Source organism: Abramis brama, assembly GCF_963993115.1.
Source record: "Abramis brama genome assembly, chromosome: 12".
Classification (NCBI taxonomy): domain Eukaryota; kingdom Metazoa; phylum Chordata; class Actinopteri; order Cypriniformes; family Leuciscidae; genus Abramis; species Abramis brama.
Window position 1 is genome coordinate 25,928,848 of NC_139974.1, and position 13,313 is coordinate 25,942,160.

The 13,313-nt window shown below is 35.4% G+C and overlaps 1 protein-coding gene across 29 annotated transcripts in view; it reads right to left on the bottom strand.

Annotated features, from left to right (window-relative positions):
- Positions 1 to 12,734, bottom strand: part of rims2b (regulating synaptic membrane exocytosis 2b) — a 167,831-nt gene extending 155,097 nt beyond the window's left edge. For 24 of the 29 annotated variants that reach the window (XM_084130401.1, XM_084130384.1, XM_084130402.1 and 21 more), the window contains exons 1-2: positions 12,462 to 12,734; positions 11,682 to 11,851 (exon numbers count right to left, since the gene is read on the bottom strand). In XM_084130401.1, coding sequence (XP_083986527.1) covers positions 11,682 to 11,836 — 155 coding nt within the window. In that variant the 5' untranslated portion in view covers positions 11,837 to 11,851; positions 12,462 to 12,734. Of the gene's footprint in view, positions 1 to 11,681; positions 11,855 to 12,461 lie in introns of all 29 variants that reach the window. The other 5 variants (XM_084130380.1, XM_084130393.1, XM_084130390.1 and 2 more) reach the window with 2 other exon arrangements.
- Positions 12,735 to 13,313: the final 579 nt, after the last annotated feature.

Consider the following 13,313-nt stretch of genomic DNA (forward strand, 5'->3'; position numbering starts at 1 on the left):
ATTCAGGGGGAATCATAATGCCAAATCCTGACTGACGAGAGGAGGAGCTGGGGATGGAGGAGGGTTATTAGCTCCTGAGAAACGCGATAGCTGCTGATAATACTGAAGGAGCTTATATATGTATACAGTGATAGGCCTCGTATTCATATTGGTAGACGTGGATCAGCTGAGAGTCAGTTGATGCGAGCTTGACTAACGTGACCTGCCAGAACTGACGCTACGCTTGATTTTGTGATTTTCAACAATCTTTTGCTGCACATCAGAACTATATTCTTTGGTTTTACCTTTGTAATGGATGATTAAGGGGAATTTGTCATTTGTGTGACCTCATATTTATACTCCTGTGAAAGTCATAGCTAGACAATTTCATGTTCCTAGTCACTCTGGTGTGCTAAAATTGTTTAAATATAAATGGAAATGTTCTTCAATATTTTACTCATAAAAAATTCTAGGGGAGCCAATAATTGTGGCCAACGTGTATTGAGAGAAAAACATTTATTTCATAATGTGACCCCCCTGCCCCCCCCCCGTTTTTTTTTTTTAATGAAAGATCAAAAGGATAAGCAATTCAGATTTATTTTCACATCCTTTATTGATCATAATTACCAAGGGTCCCAGTAATGACCACTACTGTATATCTCACAATTAAAAGAAAACATTTCAGAACTTTGAACACAATTGTGGCAAAAAAAGTTTATATCTTTATTTTTTTTTGCAATTGTGAGGTATGCTAAGCTCGCAACTGCAGGTTATAAAGTCCGAATTCCAAGATATAAATTTGGAATTCAGAGAAAAAAAATTCTCTCAATTCAGACTTCATAACTCACAATTGCACATTTATATTTCACAATTGCGAGAAATAAAGTCAGAATTGTGATGTTACGAGGTGGCTAATTCGTACCAATTCATACAACCTCACTCGTACAAATTTGTACAATTTTTGCTAAATCGTACATATTTTACAAGTTGCCAAATTCACATGAATTCGTATGAATGACCTACCCCTGACCCCGCCCCTAAACCTACCCATCACGTGGGTTTAGACAAATCGTACGAACGAATTTGTACGAATTAGCCACCTTTTAATCACTCGTACAAATTCGTACAAATTGTTTGTGAGATAGCGTTGGAATTTCAAGTTAAATAAACTCAGAATTGCGAGATATAAACTTGAAATTGTAAGAAAAAAGTCAAAATTGAGAGTTTATATCTTTATTTCCGGTAATTGTGCTTATTGTATACAAAAAGTCGCAATTCACTTTTTTATTTTTATTCTGTGGCAGAAACAAGCTCTATAGTATTTAATCATCATCAGAGTTTATGAAGTTTGAAATGTAGGCTGGATATGGATGGCTGGTGTTCCTGTATGCTCGAGATTTCACATAGGACTGTAGTTAAAAAAATACTAAACCCACTGCTGATGACTTTGTATTTTTGTCATTAAAATCAAGACAAAGTCTTATTGGAATAAACTTTATTTTACAGTGAAAATATTTTTGTTATATTGTGATACAAAATTAATCAAATTCAACATTTGAAATCAGATTTGAGATCATATAAGAAAATTATGAGATCATTGAAGAATGGCAGCCCCAATAAGGTAGATGGTTATAAAAATAAATATGAGTCATGTGTGTTATAGAAACAGACATACATAAACAAAGCATGAATATAAAAATCATATAAACATGAAATATTTTAACAAAAAGAGAAAAAATAATATGTAATGAGAGAAATAGAACTGTTTTTCCTTATATGTGACTATTGATATTGTAAGTAACATTAAATTAATCTTTAATCTGAAGACCTTTTGTGTAAAACCCAACAAATGATGGGTTATAAAACACACCTGACCTACTGTACAATTAACACACTGTTAATTTGAGAACTTTTATATTACCAACATAATTTTAACTTGAGATGCACATATCACATATCCACAATGCTCAGGAGACAGTAGAGTACTACCATATTTTCTCACTATTTCTGCAGCATACAGTATGCATACTCTACACAATATTATGCTCAAATGTGCAGCATACAACCAGGACGCACTGCATAGAACACCATATCCCACAATGCAATGTGATCGACTGGGCCTTCCATTTCCTGTCTGATGAACAAATTTTGTGCACCATATATGTATTTATCAGCTTGTAGAAAAGCTACTTACAACGGTGGCTCTTTACCACATATTTTATGGTGGTTGTCAGTGTATTACAAAGGTACAAAATGCATCTTAGTACTTCACTAGGTTGGTATAATAACATTATATCAGTTAATGAAATATGTTTTTACTGTAAATTTAAAGTCCAGTAAGATTACAGTACAGTTACTGTATTGTTGTTGTATATACTATAGTCTGTGTAAAAAAGTAGCATACTTGTACAGCAACTTTTTAAAGCCAGCACAAACAAGCATAGTGTTAATCCTGTTACACAACAGGTTTGACATAAGACTGATTACTTGAGACTGAGGTCTCTTAAAAGGTCATATATGACAGAGATGAGTTTATGGCATCATGGGGGAAAAGAAAATTCCCAAACTTTAATATGGAAATATTTTATGGTCCTGTGGAAATCCCAGTGTACGTTTGGCCAGCTAAACACTGTGCCTTTCAGAACAAGTAAAGAGATTACAACCTGTTATTAGCCAATCAGCATTGGCCATTCTAAATGCCTGACACTAAGTCCTAATACAGTACAGCTCTGATGCAGAGATCAAGTGCACTTGCACCACTGTAGCTTTGTGCATGGTGTTTAGGATCGTTATTGTGTTCGAAATTACACATTCGATCTCCAAACAGATCCTCCATACTAGCCTTGCAGTGTAAAGCTCTATTCGGACAGGATTACTTTTACATGGAGGTGGGGTAAAGTAATTATTTCCAGAGCTTCTCAGTGATTTTAGTCCCATCCGAATGTGCCATCTCAGTAATCATTAAATACTGTAATTAAATTTCCTCAATAAAAGTAATTTTCCGCAGTTTTTCAAGTATGGAGGCGCTTTAAGAAGCATTTAGTTGCTTTCTAGGGGGTGGGATGTCAAGTCTGTGGCAAACCTCAAGTGTTTTCCGCATACCATTCAGATCAAATAAAGGTCGAAAGCACTTGTTAGAGGCACACAACTTCTTTTAGCTCTAGGTAAGTGCCTTTTACCAATAGAATCCAATCTGAATTTAATTAATTTCATTAATAAATTGTTCAACCAGACCTGACTGTTATACATACATATCAGGAAGCAACGTAATACACACATGACGACAGGGAAGTGACAGCGGTGTGTAAATCGAGTTACCCCTCCCACTTCTGGTAGTTTTACTTCTGGTAGATTTCTTATCCCATACGAATTGGCCAATAATATTACAGACGTCCTGTGGTAAAATTACATTACTCCATCAACCCTTGTAAAACTAATCCTGTCCGAATAGGGCTTAAGATGAAGCTGGAGGTTCCTCACAATTGCACGTCTCATCCAAGACTTTGGAAGTTATTTTGAAGCGTACAACCAGTGAGGTGATTTTCAGTCTCTTGTGAAAACTTTCGCTAGTCTTTTTCAACCTGCCCAGTGCCTTACATTCTGCATGGTCTCACGGTGCTTTGCAGTAATTCTGTGGACATTGTGATCGCTCAAATTCAGAAAACAACAAATATTCAAAGTCAATTGACCAGATTTAGTCATTTTGATAATATTGTTTGCAAAGGAAAGGACTCCTTTGTTGCAAAGGACTGGCCATTTTCACTAAAACCCACAAAATAACATTGAAACAATTAGTTATACAGACCAAGCACAACTGCGCAATATACTTACAAAATCTTTTGTACATTTTTTATATTATATTTTAAAAATGGCGGGTATAGAACATTGCAGTGTTCTATAGAGATTGGTGTTAGCATGATGCTAAGCTAGGTTCTGTAACACAGCTAAACTCACTCAATACAGGCTAAAACATCCACTTGGCCAGAACAAGTCAGACACAAAAGTTTGAATGCAGAGTGAATGGAACATGGAATGTGGATTTTTCTAATAACATTTTAAAGCAACAGTACCTAACAGTAGATGAAACTGCAAATCACAGAACAACTGAATATAACAGTATAAAGACACAGCCTTTATTATTTATAAATGTATTTTACACACATAGATTAATGTCACATATTTTCATAAAAGAGATAGCTTACCCAAAAATGAAAATTCTGAGCATTCCCCAATTCTTAAACGCCACACTCACTCAGTGTGCTGTCATAAGGAATATCCGAAGGACTTTCTCTCTTAAATCTGCCTTTGTGCATTATGTGACATTATGAGACAATTACGAAGACATACAGACAAGTCCAATCAAATTCCAACTCAGATGTTGAAAGAAGTCTTAATTTAGTTCTAAATTTAAAGCTGAAAGCACATAATAGATACAATGTGCTTTTAGATAGACAACTTTATTTGTCATTTAGCAGATATGTTTTTCGGTGCGCTAATTGCTGGGACTCTCCCCCTGGTGCATCCTGGGGAAAAGTGCCTTACCCAAGAGCACAGAATTGACAGGCGGTTCCCAGTAATTCATTTCATTAGTGGCCCTACCTGACACTAAACCAGCAACATTAAAATGATCAGACCAGACCAGACATAACAAGCTCAATCCCAGCATAGACAAAGAAGTTGTATGCATTGAAAATCTCTGCGAACAGTAGTACTGTGAACTGTAGTCAACCCTTGCAAAATTGTATGTGCTATAATGCTAGATGCTTAGTGAAGCGTAATCTGATCAAATAAATAACTTGTGTATATATATATATATATATATATACAGTATATCATTTCCCCATCTTTTCTGCATAGTTTTTTGTTTTGTTTCATTGTTCAGACAAATTAGATAAATCAGACAAATTTACACTTAGACATACTTAAAAAAACAAAAGAGTACTTATCGGCAGAAATAATATATTTTAAAAGAATATACTTAAAGGCATAGTTCACACAAAAATGAAAATGATGTAATCATTTGCTCACCCTCATATCGTTCTAAACCTATGCATTTCTTTCTTCACATTTTGAAGAATGTTGGTAAACAAACAGTTTTAGTTACCATCAACTTCCATTGTATGGACAAAAAAACAAAGACATTTCTCAAAATATCTTATTTTCTGTTCCACAGAAGAAAGAAAGTCATACAGGTTTGGAACGACATGAGGTTAAAAAAAAATATGACCGAATTTTTACTTTTGTGTGAACTATCCCTTTAATTACAAACTGAATGTAATGTTTTCAGGTACTTAAATGTATGTCAATTGAAATTAAATTAAAATGTATCATAGTTATTTATGTTAAATGTTAAACTTTAAAGTGTTTTTGATCCACTTAAGTAGATAGTACATTATATATAATATGAAGTACTTCATATATAATTAAATAATTACTTTTATTGTTTTTGAAATATGGTTAAAGTGTACTGATGAATGTACTGACAAGCATTTATGGTAAACTAAAATATCCTGTAATGTAACTTCTATTGAAACTTGAAAAGGTTGCAATTTAGTACATTTAAAATATATTAATTTTAAATGTAATATCGAATAACACACTTCAGTTAAAATTATAATCTCTTATATAAAGCTCTTTACATGTGTTTTAGTATGTTAGTCAAGACATCAAAATAAGTGTACTTCTTTAAAACATGACAAAAGATTAATAAAACAAAATTATTTAATATGTACTTACCAGTAAGTAAAACTTTTTTATTTTGACATTACTACAAAGTGTACTTAAGTCATGAAAGTGTACTCTCATTAAGTACAATTAAGTGGCTTTTTTTTTATTTAATTAATATACTATTATCTGCAAGAGCAGTTTATATATAAATATTATATATATATATATATATTATATATATATATATATTCTTTTAAGATTTGAAGTACACACTACAAGTACATTCAAAACAATTACGCAACTATACTTCCAAACTCTCTCGACAGGTACAGCCAAAATCTGGCATGCCAGAATGGTCAAACAAGCAAACAAAGTTTTGAAAGAGCCACTTGTTTGCATTTAAGTCAACCTATAAATAGCTTAGAGATGACTCTGCACATAAACTGGAACACAAGAAAGAATTTTAACATTTATAAATGAAGCACCTCACCTTTAAATCCAGTTTGAAACGCCTGTCAATATGAACATTTCTAAACTTAAATGCACGAAGGTATTCAACAAGGTATGAGATTTTTTCCACCATAAGAGGTTTATCAGACCACTTCACTCTTCCATTCTCTAGCTGAGGAGGACAAACCCACCAGACACCTCTTAAAGGAGAGAGTGTGTGTGAGACTTAAGTACTACTATCAAAACAGACACACAGAGACGAAGAAACAGACTATAACATGGTGCAGTGGGTCTGCACTTACTTGATTAATACTTAACCAGTACTTGACTGACTTTTCAAAAACTCTCTAATCTTCATAAGAAGCCTCATTTTTCCATAGATCATCACTCTTAGCACTTAATACTCAGGAGTGAGTGCACAAGATATGAACGTATCTGCTAAAACACAGTGTCACCTCAGTTGACCGCCTGTGCTGTGCTCTTTTAGCATGCCCTGCCAAAGTACATTTCAAAATCAGCCACTGATATTGGGGATGTGCAACACTACATTAAAAAACAGCTAGACGGAGCAGACAGAATCAAACAGATTGAACTTTGAGTTGTCAACTATTTTTAACTTTTATTCCCGAATTTATACAATGCCAACAGATTACTCTGAATGTGTACAGACATGATAGACTGATAGATGTTTTTTGTCGTTCCCAGAAATTGCCACATTTGGTCATCAACATCCTAAAATTTAGAAGTAATAAGCTATTTTCTATCAAGTTTCTGACCCTCTTTCGAACACTCCATTTTGATAGGCGTTCCGCATTCAAGACTTGGAAGTAAATGCCCACTGCTATGATTGGGTAACAGTTAACTTCATCTGAATGGTACGCAACTTGGTAAAGGTTTTGGCTATTTCTGTGTGAACACACAAAAAAAATCATGGACATGATTTAAAAAGGTTAAATGGTCCTGAAAAAAAATAGTCACACTTGTATTGTTCGCGGTTATTTCCGCATTGGAAATAAACAGGAGACGAATTTTATCAATTTGAAACTTTTGTTACTGCGCACAAAAAAATTCTTATTGAAAGCAATTTTTTTTGAGATATCAACCTTAAATTTGGAACACTACTTGTTCTCAGAGTTTTAGAGTAAGACGTGTTTTGGAAAATATTTCATATAAAAATTGAAAATTGTAAATTTTTATGCATTTTTCATAACAATAAATGCAAAATTGTATATACATATATATGTATATATTTTATATTATAAAATATAATATTAAAATACATATATTTTATTTACTTTTTTACTTTTTTCACTTCAGCAATAATCTGCCAAGTGTCGTCTTTAAAAAGAGATCAAACTTAAGTCTGCACCAAAGCATTCAAGATTCATGACAGTTTAAATAGGAAATTTCTTTAGGCCTATGCTCAGAAAATGAATAAATGTATTATAACTACTGCATACATATAATTTATACCGTAAAATCCCATAAAAAAAGAATAGGCAGTAAAATAAAGCGAACAAACGTTAAAAGCACATAATACAACACACAATCGTTAAAAACAAAGTTCACGCGTTATTAATGTTAGGATGTTAGGATCACAAGAATTGTGATCCTTCATGTCTTGTAATCCTCAGAGGCATCTCTATCATTTTGTTGCTGGAGTAATCGATCCTGTGTTTGCGTCTGTCTCGTATTTACTACTACATGGCAGAGAGGCAATGATGTAGAAGTAAGCGTTGATCTTCTTCTGTAGAGGCGGTCTTTCGTCGCACTCCGATGTGATGAGACAAAATCCGAAACAAGTCGTTTTCTGAGCTTGGTTTCAATAAAAGCTGTTTTTGGACAAACAAAGAAGTTTTAAGTTCTGAAACTTACAGGAAATGTTTTATAATACAATGACCTCTTATACGTCAAAAGATCAATAAAAATTTGATTTCTCAATTTATGACCCGTTTGAATTCAAATGCTATACAACTACCATACATTTAAGTTGTATTTTTGGAGTACCATACAAACAAAAAGACACAAATAACTGCTCACTGGACTCATATGCCCCTGGCAAAACTAGAAAGCTATTCTTAATTGTTTTTTTCTTGGATTTTAAATCCATGATACTTAATTACACATGTGTGAGAAAGACATTGGTGAACTACACAGACTACTAATTAATAAGACAGCGATCAGATTAAGCCACAGTATCCAACCCAGATCAGAGAGACTGACATCTGACCGTGTGACTGTGAGATCTCCAGTGGCACAGGCTTCAAAACTGTGTCAGTTAAACAAGTTCATGTCAGGTGCCAATACAGCCATAGAAAGAGATGGAACTTCACGTTCTCTCTAACTGGTAGAATAAAACAAACATTCATATAATGTTTTGCAACATGAATGATTCCTAGGTTTGATTAAAGAGATGTACATTTACATTTCTTTGACATTTACATTTCTTACATCTTACATCTAACTCAAATTATAAGCAACATGCAGTATTCGTGATTTTTTTTTTATTTTTTTTTTTTAAGCATCATTAATAAGAGAGAAATCACACACTAAATACAGTACATAGCAATTAGTTATGTAGAATAACTGGATGGTTGAAATCGTCACCTTGGAATTATAAGGTTTTTTAATAGAGTTATTCACATATTCTTATTCTGTGACAACTTATTTACATTATGTGAATGTGATGGTTTTTTTTAAGTTGTGTACATTTTGGGACTTTTTATTTAGAAAACAAAAAGGTTTTATCAACAAAGTCAAATGGAATGCAAAAAAACTTTGAAGCTCAATATCTCAAAACCGCTCAGAATGCAGATAGAACCTTTTAATTCCAAGATGGCGAAATGTGGCTAAAATGTTTCCTGCTCTACTGTTTTCACTCCTCATGCTTTGTTACTTCCCTGTGGTTGAGTCAGGCAGTGAAAGCATTGATTTTTTTAAGCTATCAATGTCCTATTATACCTTCAACACAACAACAGTGTTAACGCATCATTTGGAGTTGACGAATATCTGTTTCTATTTTAATCTATTTTAAAATGTAATTTATTCCTGCTGAATTTTCAGCATCATTACTCCAGTCTTCAGTGTCACATGATCCTTCAGAAATAAGTCTGATATGCTTTTAGGATTCTTTGATAGAAACTTCAAATGAACAACATTTATTTGAAATAAAAAATGTGAATTTTTACGAAATATTTTAACATTATAAATGTCTTTACTGTCACTATTTATCAAAATATCTTTAAAAAAAAGATAGCTTTTTTTGTTTTGTTTTTTGTTTTGTTTTTTACTTTTTTTTAAAAAGGAACCATTTCAGCCATAATCCAGACATGCTGACATTATGCATTTAACGATTATGCATTATGCATTTACTATTATGATCAATGATAGCATATGGCTTATCAGAAACTGGCTTATCTGACCTGCCACCACAAAAGTGTGATAAACACTAGAGGCATCAAAACATGCCACTATCCCAACAATTCACTCTGTAAGTGTGACAGTTGAGAGTGCAATCAAGCACATCTTGCAATAAGAGCTTGAGGCAATTAACTATTTTTTAATATGTTTTAAATATATATATATATATATATATACATATATAAGCTTCAATTGGTTAGTTCATAACAGAATAGTCTCAGTTTTCCATTGACAAGCAGGCACATGGCAGAGACGTACTGCAGCTGGAGCTCACGTTGTTTGGCACCGATGGTGGTCAGGTGGTCTACAAACAGACCTGAGCGGGTACACTGGCACAGAATTAGAAGTTCACTGGGTTCACTCCAGCCTTGGAACTTAGAGCCAAGTGGGCCACTCCAGTAAATAATGTCTACTCTCTCTCTTTCTAAAAAGAGAGCCGACTGCATCTAAGAGCAAATCTTAATGGGAAGAATTAGAACCAGACAGCAAGAGAAATAAAGATAAACAGATAAACTGTTAGATAAACAGATGCTTAATTATGGGATAGTTGAAATAAATAGATTAAATTCTTCCCAATGCCTTGGGGCCTTGAGCAATATACTTATAGCTGAATTGTAGATAAAACCATCAGTTTACTTTGTCTCTAGTAAAGCAAAGTCCAGTGTGTAGCAGTGCTTATACAGAAATAGCAGATGACTGTAACATAGCGTAATCCAGGGTATGAGCAATTGATGATCATGTTAAATCTTTGTATAGACGTTCGGATGCTCTTGATTCCATTGAAGTACAAGGCGCTCTTTTGGATCATTCTCAAATCATGCTGGCATGATCATCAGGTTTCATACAAACTTGTGGAGCTCATGCAGCTCAAGTGCATGAATTAAAACAAAAGAGGGGGGACAAATTAAATACCAAGAAATGTACCAATTCATGCCAATTTTTCTCTTGTAGTTTTCACTCAAATTTATTTATATACAGTATATAACATAGATTATATATATATATATATAATTCATTTAAGCCTGGAAATTAACAAATAAAAATATTTTAAGATTCGGCACTATTCTGCATTAATTAAGATTCCGCACTCCAAAATATCAGATTCTAATACTCCCACTGAATCACTCAGTGTTTTCAAATATGTGTACAGTACACTATAACAATTAAACAAGGATTACACCAATGCAGAAGTAGAGGAATTTTTGCATGTTACACTGCAGGACGCCACTGCCACTGCTTGACATCATGTCAACTCCCTACCAACTACCAGCAAACAGGTGCACCCCTGCGATTAATCCAGCATGTCAAGCAAACACAAGCAGAGAGAGAAAGACTTTCTGCCAGCACACACCGCGCTCCATACATGCATCGACTCAGGAGAAAACACATCCGCACTGCGAGCGCGAGTGGACAGCACCGTGGTGCTGAAAACACCGCGCGGAGCTTCCACGGCAACCGCAATCGCGCAAATATACTTGCTCTAGGTTTCGCGTTAATGTTTAACGTCTGACCTATTCGACAGCACGCATTAAAAAGTGTAGTAATCTCTGGTAAACGGCAGCTGATGGGATTTTTAGCGAAGATGGCGCCCACAGCTAACCCAACCCACCAGAGCCTCACAGAATGACCATAACTGAGACAAAATACTACATGCACACACGGCGCGAGCCACGAAAACCTCCGAGGCGCGTGACATTGACCTCTCTGATGGTTAACCCGGGCATTTTGTCCGGGCCCCTCTCAACAATAGCCTAATATTGACAGTCTACGTAAGCAGACGTATTACATTTCAGGAGACAGTCATGCTGAAAATAACAGGGAGGGTTTTAAAGAGACAAATGCAGCCATCATCCACAAGCCTGTGACTGCAGCACTGCGAGCCAGACACTCTTTTAAATACAGGTTCCCTCAGTAATGCCATAGTAGAACCGTTTTTGGTTCCCTAAAGAAGCTTTTAGTCAAGAGTTCTGAAAATAACCATTTTCTAATGTGAAGAACAGTTTAATAATCCAAAGAACCTTCTTCCACTATAAAGAACCTTTTGTGTAATGGATGTTAAAAGGTTCTCCATTGAACTATTTGCCAATAAAGAAGAATTACTTTTAAGAGTGCAGAGCCCTCAAGCCCTTTCTATTAAGGGTGCTGAACACAATCAGCTGGCTTACTTCAGCATGGACTGCTCTTTCTCCTCCTCTTTCTTCTGTCGGTCCATGACCGAGAGGATGATCTTCCTCTCCTCCTCGGTGAGGTGGCTCAGATCCGGCATGTCCGGCGGAGCAGGAGCCGCAGGGGATGCGGCCGGGGCCCCCCGAGCTGACATTTTCAGGTGTAGCTGCTGCTGAAAGAGCAATGGATGAACATTAAATACATCTGCAGAGAATCCATGCAGCCTACACATGTGCTCTTGTTCTAGACTTATGGGATACATAACTGTATGGATCTCGCTCATAAAAATAACAGTGATGCCAAAAAATAACCATTTTTGGTACCCCCAAAGAACCTTTCAGTGAACAGTTCTTAAAAAAAAAAAAACATACATAAATATATATATATATATATATATAATTTTATTATATATTTATTAGAGTGTATAGTAGTCTAAATGCCATTATGTCCTGATCCTGAAGGCGGTATGTTTTATGACAACACATTATCTCATCTGTGATACCATCAGATTCATCACACACAGCCGGTGTACATTGTAGATGTAGTACATTTAGAAAATTATTAACGATAAACAGTATAACCCCGTGACAGCATGGGGAACGCGTGTAGTAGGCTACGGTTCACAATGTAGCTTGTCACGCTGGCTCATAAAAACAAGCATCTTCTGAGAATAAGGTGTAAAACCCTGGGGGCTTCTCGAGTTACATGCCGGTTTCCGGGAGCCGAGGGCATCCCAAGCATGCCTGTCGAATGTGTTTGGAGAGAAAACGAGTGCTTGCCTTTTATTTCGCAATCATGGTGAATGCAGTCTAACCCATGGCTGCTGCTGCGAATGGAGAGCTCTCGCGCATCGTCCAATGGCGGGGCGCGCGATCCCTTATTGCGGTTATCGGCGTCCTCGCTCGCAACCTTCCCCACGATTCCCTCCTGGTTGCTGCTGCTAACTCCAAGAGATTTCTTGAATGCACAAAAATGGATGCGGTTGGGGAAACGGTCTGATAGGAGAGCGAGGCGGAGCGACGGTCTTACGTAGGATGAAGATCAGATGGTCCAGTCTCGCGGGCGGGGGCAGCGGAAGTACGCGCGCCCGGACACATTCATACATTCATTGACAGGAGGCGCGAGAGGAGCTGGAGCTGTGATGTGGGCTATGGTGATAAGTCATCATTTTTATGGTTTATGTCTCAGATAGTAATGGATTAAATACTCTGTCTATTAGTTTAAATTCCGTTTTTTCCCCTCAGACCTCTCTAAGAAGCATGTTAGTATACTTACTTAACTGCATCAAATTAATATCAAACCAAATTCTGGGAAGACCATTACGAAACTGAAATACATAGGCCTAACCCAAAACTAAAAATTAATTGAGTGGCAGATAATACCATATTAAATGAAATGTCAAAATAATTATATCTGAACTCGTTAAAATTGGACCTCAGTTCACAATAAGCTACCTTAGTAGAACAAATAATAACATTTAAAATCAAATAAAATCAAAAGATCACAAATTTGGTGTCAGTAAGATTCATGTTTTTTTTTGTTTTTGTTTTTTTCAGTAAGGACGCATTATATTGATCAAAAGTGACAGTAAATACATTTCTGATATTTTAATTCATAATTTTAATCTATAC